The sequence below is a fragment of the Gracilinanus agilis genome, chromosome 3 (genome assembly GCF_016433145.1).
Source record: "Gracilinanus agilis isolate LMUSP501 chromosome 3, AgileGrace, whole genome shotgun sequence".
Lineage (NCBI taxonomy): Eukaryota > Metazoa > Chordata > Mammalia > Didelphimorphia > Didelphidae > Gracilinanus > Gracilinanus agilis.
The window spans coordinates 163,237,084-163,248,909 of record NC_058132.1 but is presented as its reverse complement, the minus strand read 5'-3'; the positions used below and the strand labels follow the sequence as shown (position 1 = coordinate 163,248,909).

General features: G+C 39.1%; 1 protein-coding gene across 2 annotated transcripts in view; it reads right to left on the bottom strand.

The window, feature by feature from the left end:
- Nucleotides 1–6,047: 6,047 nt before the first annotated feature.
- CDON (cell adhesion associated, oncogene regulated) overlaps nt 6,048–11,826 on the bottom strand; it is a 53,403-nt gene continuing 47,624 nt past the window's right edge. The window contains exons 18-19 of one of the 2 annotated variants that reach the window (XM_044666176.1): nt 8,293–8,582; nt 6,048–6,211 (exon numbers count right to left, since the gene is read on the bottom strand). In XM_044666176.1, coding sequence (XP_044522111.1) covers nt 6,048–6,211; nt 8,293–8,582 — 454 coding nt within the window. The remainder of the gene's footprint in view (nt 6,212–8,292; nt 8,583–11,826) is intronic. The other variant, XM_044666177.1, reaches the window with a different exon arrangement.

Here is an 11,826-nt window from a genome sequence, read left to right as displayed (position 1 = left end):
CTATCAGCTGAGAATCGCACCTCATATTCCACTGGAAAAAACTGAGGCCATTTGCCAAGAGCTCCTTATACACTCCTCAAGTCACATCTCCCAGGTGCCTTCTGCCACAATTTCCACCTTCATCTGTCTCACATGAAGAGATGGCCCTTGTCCTGGCCAAGGATAAACCTTTTCCATGCATAAATAATCCCATTTCATTATATTTTCCAGCTAAATGGCCCCTCTTAGACTCTCATTCTCTCTTATCTTCAGTCTCTCCTTATCTACTGGCTACTTCCCTACTGCCTACAAATATACCTGTGTCTTTCTCATCTTCAAAAAAAACCTCATTTGATCCATTTAACCTTGCTATTTATGACCCAATATCTCTCCTCCTTTCTGTGGCCAAATACTTTGAGAAGGCCCCCTACAATAGATGCCTCCACTTCTTTTCCTCTCACTCACTTCCTAATTCTCTACAGTCTGGCTTCCAATCTCTTCAACTGAAACTGCTTTCTCCAAAATTACTGATGACCTAAATGCTAGATCCGATGGCCTTTTTTCAGTCCTCATCCTTGACTCTCTGAAGCCTTTGGCACTGCCAGTCATCCTCTTCTTAATACTCTTTCTAGGTTTTCTTCTATCTATCTGCTTTTCTAAGTGTTCTTTGCTGAAGGACTTTCATCTAGATCGTTCTTACTAGCCAGGGACATCCCTCAAAGCTCCAGTCCTGTGCACTTTTCTAATTATTTCTCAATGCTATTTCATTTGGTGATCACTCCCATGGATTCAATGATCATCTCTATGCTGATGATTCTCACATCTACTTAACTGACCTCAACCTCTTTGACTTCCAGTCTTGCATCTCCAACTGTCTATAGACATCTTGAACTGGATGTCCTGTAGAGATCTCAAATTCATTATGCCCAAACTGAATTCATTATCCTCCCCATGTCCCCAAAGCCCTTCCCTCTTAACTACCTATTGCTGTTGAGAATGCTACCATCTTGCCCCTTGCTTTTCCAGTCTTCCTTACTCCCACGATACTTGCACATTCTGCCCAGTGGCATTGGCCTCCCTTTCTGCTCCTTGAATAAGATATTCCAGATCTCAATTCCAGGTACTTTCACTGGCTGCCCTCTTAACTAGAATTCTCTTCTTTATACCTAGCTTGTGGGTTCCTGGGCTCTTTTGTATTAACTAAATTCCTACCTTTTGCAGGAAGCCTTTCTTGATTCCCTTAATTATTGTTCATCTGTTGATTATCTCCAATTTATCTTGTACATATTTTGTTTATATATAGTTTTGTCTACTCTTCCATTAGCCTGAGAACTCCTTGAGAGTAGGGGTTGTCTTTTTTTTTTTTTGGAGGGGAGGAGGAAGCACTTAGCATAGTGCCTGTCACATAGCAGGTACGGATACACGTTTATTGACTGCCTGATTGACCAAGGCTCCCCAGGACACTAACCAGTACCCAGTCCATTTATTCTGTTTAGAATACTTAAACCTTTGTTCCTTTGACACAACTGCAACAGAAGCTATACTTTAAAAGGGTCCTGGGAAAAATCCTAAATCTACAGAAATTCACATTCTTGTTACAGGCCGTTGGCTCCTACTGGGAATTTGAAGTTCAAAATAGTGCTAGTACAGGGAGTCAGTCATCTCCAACCAACTGTACAACATTGCCATCATTTTCCTCTATTTCAGGAGCTCTCATAGTCCATTTTGGTCAAAAGGGCTGGAAATCACATGCTTTTTTCATCCCCATTCCTGTGCCAGAAGCCAGGTATAGAGGCATTGCTGATACTGCCCCTGCCATCAGGTTGGGGGGAACAGGCTGACAGGCATGCCGGCTGCTCCCAAACTACACCTCTGCCAGTGTGACTCACTGGCTCCAAGAGCACGTCTCTGAAATCTGGGTGAGACAAATGCAGGCTTGTTTAACTGGCCTGAGAAGACAGGCCTTGGAGCAGCTCAGCAGGAGACCTGGATGAGAAGAGACATCAGAATAGCCAACAGGACATCCTGCCAAAAACAAGGCGTCTGGAGATTGAAAGGCAGCTCATGGAAAACTGGCAGGAAACTTGAGATTTTGCTGAGGCTTGGGATAGATTTAGGCCATATTAGAAGAACTGTTTCCACACTCCACACTCCCACACTCCCCACCCTTTAAAGCGATCAGTTAGGGACAAACAATTTGGGCAGGAGGCCAAAGGGGGGCAGCATGGTGTAGTCCAGTGATGGGCAAACTTTTTAAAGAGGGGGCCAATGCTCATGTCAGTCTGTTTCTAAGGCAACTCTTTTGAAGTTTCATTGTATTATATCCTACTCATTGCATTTGTCAGATTAGGAATAAAGTTGCCCAGCCGGACAGAACATTTCCGGGGGCCGCATCTGGCCCAGGGGCCATAGTTTGCCCATCACTGGTAGAGTAGAAAGAGGACTGAACTGAGTTCAAACCCCAACTCTGCCTCTTACTGAGGGATCTGGAGGCAAATGTTTCCCGTGTACAGGCCTGTTACCTCTTCTGTACAGTGAGGGGCTGGACTAAATGATCCACAATGTTCCAAACAGCCCCAACTCTGGGATCTCAGGGTGGACCATTGGAGTTAACATGAAGTATAGGGGTGAGGAAAGGATACTAATTAAAAGTCCTCTACACAGACCACACCCCCCCCAAAATAAAACAAAAACCCCAAGTTTTCTGGGTTAAGGAAGGCAGAACATTCTGGCCCTTTTTTTCCACAATGGTTTTTGTTGTTGTTTTGTAAGAGTCTTATAGGGTCTAGCCCCGGGAACAAATATTAGAAAAGGTGGTGTATTCAATGTGACTCTGACCTCTCTACTTCATCAGCCACCTCCTTCAGCCCTGACGTTACACTGGCTACTTCTGTTCTCATCTGCACCACCCCCCACCCAAGATGCACAAGTATTTGGCTCAAGACACTTCCCACCTAACTGGCTTGTAGCTTGTTCAAGGCTTTTCAACTAGATATAATAAATGAACTGTGCCAATAGGTTGTCTTTGCTCAGGGATTAGATTTCTATTATTTTCATGGGCTTTCTACATGGGGACCCTACTTTAACCCAAAGACATAATTCTAATGGTAGAAATTCCAATAACTGATTGAAAGCCAATAAGGAGACAGTTCAAGAACAGGGGAGGCCATTCAGTACATCTCAAACACAACACACAGGGAGCCACCTAAGCTGGCTTAATTAACTCTATGGCTCAGGGAGTATATCAAAGCAGCAATCTCTTTAATATAAATCATACCGACAATTAAAAAACATAATCCACCTGCCAAAACTACATCTTTTAAAATATGTACAATTTCAAAAACAATATTACAACTTTTTTTTGTAGGAAAATATAACATACTTTTCTATTGATACAAAACATGCATCTCAAAGTCATTGCTTGTAAAGACAGCAACACAGGTGAAATTCAAATATAAAATTTCTCTTCTAGGCAGTACTGTAGCTTGAGTGGATTTGTGACAGGGGATCAACCAGGATTCCATGCATAGGTCCTTGCAGTTTTTAACATTATCAAAAATATAACCCATTTTGGAAGGCTTTCCAAAAGGACAATGATGAGAGTCAATCCTTGCTCTTTAACCTGCCTCCCTGCACAGCATCTATTATTAGATTTAGTATACAAGTCAAACTCAGACAATCTGCTTTGTATTCACCAGGAAATGATACAAGTTATACTGGTTTGAGTAGAAGGAATAATAGAGGGGAACATGGAACTGAATATTCAAATATAAAATGCAGTAAACAGTCCAACTAGACCTTTTGGAAATTTTGGCCAGTGACACCAAAGAAAACAATTTCTGTGCTCTATCATCTTATTTCCTGGTGAAATGATATTAAGGTGAAGTGAATATACTAGATTGCTCTGGGTAATTTGGGGAGCTGTGCAGGATTTACAGGCTCAGAATGGTCCACTGGTTGGTTAGAACTCACAACTCCTAACATAAAGGCAATTATATATATTTATATATATATATATATAATATATTTTTTATAAATAAAATACAATTAAAAAGAACAACACTTAAAACAGTGTTACTAATAACATAAATAAAGCAGTCCCCGATGAGATTATGCTAACGAGGTAGGGTAAAGCACTCTCTTCCTTGTCGGCAAATCCCATCACTAAACTTAAACTCTTTTAAAGCAGTTTATGACCCAAGGCTCATGTTAACCCACTTCTACTAGTTTTCTGAATCAAATTGACCCCAATGGCTGCCAACAAGCATCACTCCACAGCTCTCTAATGGCTTTCTAATATCCTACTCTGACAACATCACACCAGCTTAATTGGAAAACACAGGGCATGTTTTCAGACTCCTTGTAGGAGGTTTTCCCCATCTAGGCACAGGAAGCCAGGGAAATATACATCCCCCGCCAAAGCTAAATGACTCTAAGGACCATGAGGAATAAATCCAGCACACTGCAAGCATGGACATCTGGAATGGAGACCCTGTTTGTCCAGCAATATCCCTAGTGTCCTAGTAGGAAACTGCAATAACTATTTTCTACTGGAATAAACTCTTGCATAGTGAACCAGGTCAAATGAGACATTTTCACTGGAGCTTCTAATTATAAACTATATAGACATTTAAAGAAATATCTATACATTTGAATAGACATATTCGACACATATAAACTGTGTTTATATAGGTTGTCATTTCAGAGGAGTTGCAGTCTTTCCCCCTCCTCCCCCCATTATGGCACAAAACTTTTGCACAACTTAATTCAGCAGATATTTATTGATGATCTCTGATAAACAGAGAACACCTTCTGCTTTCCATCCCACCCTGCACCACCCCCATGGGCTGTGTAACTTAAACTAGGAACTACGTCCCACAAGAGCTTGACTCAAGCTTGCAATTAAACATGCTCACCACTGATTTTCTTCTTCTTAAACAAGGGAGAGGAGAGAAGTCTTTCAAAGGTAGTTCATGTTCTTATTTACCAGAGGTAACAGTAACTGAGATTTATAAGCCTTGTTGACTAAAGCTTTAGATATCTGTTTGCTATGATGATATCTTTAAAGAATGTGTAGCAAACAACAAACCACCTGCACCTTGTCTTCTACTCCAAAAAGGTTGGTTCCTGAGGTCTGTTTTCCACAACACCCTATCTTCTAGGCAACTGGCCATGCTGAGTTGGAAAATGCCTTCTTTTAGCTAATGTAGCTTGGCCACAATCCATTTAACAGGCTAAAGAGTATCTTCCTTATGGAGGGGTTAGATTCCTCCTTCCTCTTCTTTACATGTGTGGCCTTTTCTCAATCCACTCTGTAAAATTGGTTTTCTTCAAGATGGTGACCGTTTTGGAAAAAAAATAAACTTGCATCTTATTGCCTATTAAATTATATTAAGAGGGTTACTGTCCTTCCTGACCTATCTATTTCTGTATGTTAATACTGTTATAAAAGGCCTACTTAGAAAGTACCTCTAGACTTGTGTTCAGCTATAGAGAGAGGGGGCATGTTAACTCATTATTCCAAGACCTGGGTGATCAGCACTCTCACAGCTCATGTAAACCAGATCTGCCAGGATAAGAGGTCCCCTTACAAAACAACCATGAGTGACTTTAGAATGTCCCAGAATTTGTTGCATAAATACCACACCAACCAGACAGCTCTCCAACTGACAACAATGTGCCTGGCAGCAAACTTTAAAATGTTTGTGCAGTTGCCCTTTGACGCTAACTGCCAACAGTCAAGATTCACTGCAGATGGACTCCTCCCATAATTAAGGTTATTGGAAAACATGGAATGATTCCATTGGTTTTTAGATTCTTTTGAAACTATACAGAACAATACTGCTTTGCACTATGAGGGAGAAGGGAATGGGGAAGGGAATTTTTCAAGGCATAAATAATATAAAAAGACAAACATTTTAAGATACATTCAAATGACATTACTACTACAAGAAAATAAATAATAACTTTGTCTCTGTTTTGAATGAATGTCTTTCCTGTAGTCCCTTCCTATGCCCATGTTGTGCAGTTACTGGCTTGAAGTGGGAACAAAGTCACTTGTATATGGTTCAGGTTTCCTGGGGTTGCCGAAAGTCCCTTGAAGTGTTGTCTACTGTAACATCAGTTGAAGACCAGGCTGTCTTTTCACTACAGTTCCTTGAAAGAGATGGCAAAATAAGGGAGCTCCAACTCAAAACATGATTCTCTGTTTCAGAATGTAGACAACTGTCACCTGGAAGGCAAAGGAATTATAGAAGTATGAAATGGCAAAGGCAAATTCTTTAAGGCATCCTCAATACAACCTGAGAGTAACAAACGAAGGAATATGAGACATAGGAACCATTAGCTTAAGCATGGCCATTTAAAATGTTTAATCCTAACCCTTGCCATCTTCTACAACTGATCAATCCTAGTGTCAAAATCACTCTCTCTATAATCTTCAATCTCTCCTTATCTACTAGTTCCTTTTTTTCTTTCCTCCTAACACAACCAAGTCTCCCAGTCTTAAAACCTATCGTGCTGTATTTCCCCTCCACTTCTCTGATAAAATCCTCCACAAAACTGTCTACACTAGATGCCTCCCACTTCTTTTCCTTTCTTCTAAACTCTTTCCAATCTAGCTTCTGACCTTGGCACTGTTTTCTCCAATGATTTCTTAACTGCCAAATCTAATGGTCTTCTCTCAATCCTCAATGCAGCATTTGATATAGTTGATCATCTTCTCCTTCTAGATATTCTTTCTTCTATGGGTTTCCTGATCCTAGTTATTACTTTTAGTCTTTATCCATGTCATGTCCATTAACTGTGGAGTATGTTCTATCCTTCTCTATTTTCTCCCACTTTGATAATTTAATTAAATCCCAAGGGTTTAACTATCACCTCTATTCTGATGATTACTATATCTATATATATTATTACTACATCTATATAGTCCTATCCTCTCCTAACTTCCAGTCTTTCATTAACACTACTTACTAGATATCTCATAGGCATCTCAAAACAGAACTCGTGATTTCTCCAACTCTTCCCAGTCCACCTGATTTTAAACTTCCTTATTACCACCTAGACCACCACCATCCTTCTAAACACCCAGGTTTATGAGCTCATTGTCATCCTTGACTCTTCTCTTTCGATCATTCCAAAAATACAACTGACTGTCAAACCCTGTTGTTTCTTGCTTTCATAAAATCTCTCACATATGTTCCTTTCTTGCTATTTACAAAGCCACTTCCTAAGTTAAGGCCCTCAGGACCTCCTGACTGAACTATTTCAACAACCCTAAAATTAGTCTTACAGTCTCAACTCTCTTCCTACTCTAATCCATCTTCCACACAACTGCCAATGATATCCTAAAGGGCAAACCTGATCATGCCACTGCACTCAAACTCCAGAGGCTCCTTATTACCTCTGAAATTAAATATAAGTTCATTTATTTGTCATTTAAAGCTGTTCACCACCTAGACCCTTCCTGTTTTTTTCAGTTTTCTTATACATTACTCCTTTGCACACACTCTGCCACATTGGCATCATTACTGTCATTGCACATGACGTACCATTTCATATCTTTGTGCTCTCCCATTGGCTTTCTCTCAGGCTTGGAACAGAGCCCTCTTGAACTCCAGCTCTCAGAATCCCTAGATTCCTTGAAACACAAACTCCTACAGGAGAACTTCCCCTCTAAAGTTCCTTTCTATTTACTCTGTTGATATCCTGTATATTCTATTTATTTATAATCATGTTTCTCTCAATAAAATGTAACTTTTCTTGACTGATTTTTTGTTTGCTTTTGTTTTGTATCCCCAAGACTTATACAGTGAGTGCTTGGCACATAAAAGACTTAAAGAAATAAATGCTTATTGAGTTACTGAATTGGGAGGGATTATTAGGCTAAAAGGAAATAATTTTCTGAGGCCATAACTTCAAATAGCCTCAAGTTAACTACCTTTAAGAAAGGTTACAGAAACAGAAGCAATTCCTACCAATAACACCACCTCTCTGCCTTCTCTGATGAAGTCTTCTGTTCAGATAATGCAACTGGAATCCATTTAAGTTCATTACTTATGATCTTATGAGCTCACATCTTCACTAGAAGGACTTGAATAATAACGGTATTTTCAACAATTATATTTTGCCATTAACTTTCTTTGACAAGGGTACTTGATAGTGTTCTAGTCTTCTAGGAGGTATTTATAAAGGAGAAAGAATTCTATCTCTTAAAATATACACTTGTCCAATCAAAATTTTATTTCTGGTATATTGCTACCTATGTCCAAATATAGAAGGGTCCATCTAGAAATCTAAAGTTTTATTAACCCTTTTGTTTCCTCAGCTCTGCTGAATTCTGCTTACCTTCTGTGCAATCTGAGTTGATCTGTTTCAAGTTTTCCTGACAGCAAGGATGTTGAGTAGATGCTGGTGCCATTTTGTCCTTGATGTCCTCCTCAGGTAATTCACCACATTCTGGGACTGTGGAGGCTAGGCACATGGGTACCATCACATGATTCAGAGGCTTCATCTCTAAGCTATCTGGCTGGTAAGGTGCAACCATTGGGATCACAGGAAGGGAACTGTTGCTGAAAGTGCCATTGGTTTTGGTGAAACATCTAAAATGTTTAATTTGAAGGAAAGAATTAGAGTGGCATTCCATATGAGCTAGAGTTAAGATGTTTTCTATGTATAGCAGTATACAAGTGAGAAAGGGCACAGTGAAACTGGCAAGGGTGAACTCTGAAAAAATAATAACTTTGGCATCAGAGATTCTGAGTCTGTGCCAACTGCCATTTACTACCTGTGTGAAATTGGGCATTTTAACTCTCTAGGCTTCAGTTTCCTCATGTGGAAAATGAGATGTTGACTAGATAACCTTTAGTTATTAATAAATAAAGTTATTAATAAAGTTATAAGTAGTTATTAATAAATAAATAAACTAAATAAAGAGGTATCTTTAAGCTCCAAATTCATGACACTATGAAATTAAACCAAGTTGGCACTTTACAGTATTAGATTTTTACAAAAACAATTTCATATTTATTTGAGATACTAAGCAGTTAAAAAATTATAACTGAAGCCAATTACAAGAGAAGCAAGAAGTCAATAACTGAATGAGTCAATAATACTTGAACAGCTTAAACATGTAAAACCTTTTAATAGCTTGTCACACATGCACTCTTTCCTCAGTTCAATAGATCCATTGGTCTCAAACAAGTATGAGAGATGGAAGATGTATGTTGAAGATGTGCTATTTACAAGGAAGAGGCATCAGCCATTGGTCAGGGTATGATGAGACCCAAGGAGCAGATTGGAAGACTCTGATAACAAAAAAGAAAGGATCTGGAGGAAGAGGCAACAGAAATACACTACTCAGGAATCAGTTTCCCCTTGGAAGACACTTGTTAGCTGAAATCATTTTCAGCTCATTTTTTGGCAGCATTAATTATTGTGTTTTACTTCAATTCTGTCCTCCTTTTCTTCCTGCTACCTTTCCTAAGAGATTGTGTTTGATGATTCCCCTAAATGGAGGCAGAGATGGAGTTTGGAGAACTGTTTCAGTTCATTTGGTTTTGAATTGGGCATATGAAATGAAAAAAACACAGGATAAACTAGTAGTGTATTGGAACCAGGAACAGAAAGGAGAAAGATAAAGAATACTCAGATTTCTTCCCCTCCAACATGTCACGGAGACACATGAAAAATAAGAGGTAGAGTCCAGGCAAATGAGATTAGGCCTTTCCTATTAGTTCAAGTTATAAGAGCAGCAGCAAATGAGAAATATAGAAAGATTAATAGACATAAACAACAAATGAGATATCTGTTAGTAAACCAAGTTCTTAATTAAAAATTCCAAATTTAATTCAAGAAACACACTCACTACACACTTAATAGAATCCAGGGACTAAGGTAAGTTGTCTAATATACAAAAATTTTGTTAGGCACTTGGATATGGAATACAATTTCAGTCCAGAGTAGGATGACTGCAATTTTAATCTCTGAATAATACATACTAAAAATCTACATCAGATTTAACTGTGACTGAAGTGTTCCCAGGCCTAATATAACATCAAGCACAACACTGATCACTTAACAAATCAGAGGTTATAACAAAAGTCCGTGGTGTGTTATTCTCTAAGAAAACACATTAAGCTGAGTCATGAATTAGCTCCACAGAGTCATTTCTTATATGTTCTTATGTTCATTTTATTCAACCAATGTTCCCTTTTTTTAAAAAATGGAAAGTGAGAGGAGAGGAAAACTTTTGGGTCAAGGTAGATTCTATTTTCTGCCACCAAATCTTTTTTTAAAAAACCCAATCAACTCTCATCAACAACCTGACCTAAGGGCCTGAAACTAACTCCAATATCCATTTATTTATATTACCTTGATTCTGAGATGAAAGCTGGCAAACAGAAATTGTGTTTTCTTTGAAACCAATTGAGTAGTCTGCATTTATTATTCTTCCCAACTATCTACACCTATTCCTGCCTTCACCATTTGTCAGTGTTCCCATAGTCTTTCATGTTCTCTATCTTCTCTCTTCCACACCTCCCTATCTAATCAATGAAAGAATCCTATTGCTTCTATCTCCACATATCATTTGAATCCATTTGCTCTTCCCTTGTCTCACAGCCAGCACTCAAGATTAACCCTCATTATCACCTCCCTGTGCAATAGTGAAGGCCTCCTAGTAGCTCTTCTTAACCTTCCTCTACTTTCCGAACCACCTACCACAACACTGTATACCACAGCTCAGAAGTACAATGAAGTGAGTCCAGGGCTTGGAGTCAGAAAAACTTGAGTTAAAACCCAGCTGTAGGCTGTGTTACCCTGGTCAAGTCATGTCACCTCTGACTGCCTTGATTTCCTTACCTAAAAATAAAGATAATAGCACCTACTTCTCAAGGTTCTTGTAAAGATCAATTGGGATGTTTGTAAAGTATTTTGCAAACCTTAAAGTACTATATAAATGCAATTATTATTATCCCCTTTTCATTACCTCACTTCACTCAAATGTCTTCCCCCACTATTTCCTCCTTCACCCATCTTGCACAAAGAAATGGCCACTGATATGCACAAATGATCCTATTCCATCCTGTCCTCCCCAGCAGATTGTTACTTTGACAATGCTGACCACTCTCTTCTTAATATCCTCTACTTAATACTTTTTTCTCTTTGAGTTTTCTTCTCAACTATTTGACTCTCCTTTGCTGAGGAATCTTTGTCCAGGTCAAGGCTGTCATCTTGGGCCTTCTTCTCTTCTCCTTCTAGACTATTTAATTTGGTGATCTCATCACTATTCAATGATCATCTCTGTGCAAATGATTCACAGACCTATTTATCCAGCCCTAATCTCTCTGCTGACCTCCAGTTTCACAAACTCCAGCTGCCTATCAGACACCTTAAACTGCAGACATCTTAAACTAAACATGTTCAAAATGTAATTAATGATGTTCTCCCTTCCCCACAAAGCCCTTAGTTCTTCCTTGTATTCCTATTACTGCTGATGGGACAACCATTTCCTAATCATTCAGGCTTACCTATTATTTTTTGGATCAAATAGAAAACCCTCCACTTGGCATTCAAAGTTCTTCATATCCTGCTCCATCCTACCTTTCAAGTGTCTTTATGCCTTATTTTCCCTTTCACTCCCCCCACCCCAAATAATAGGTAGCCACTGGAGTTTATTGAATAGGAGAAAGATGTCAGATCAACACTTAAGTTCAGTTTGACAGCTGAGTGGAGAATGGACTAAAGTGGGGAGAGACTTGTAGCAGGGAAACCAATCAGCAGGCTATTAGCAGTAGACTTAGGGATGAGGTAATAGAGGCTTGTAGTAGGGTGATGGCCTAAGTC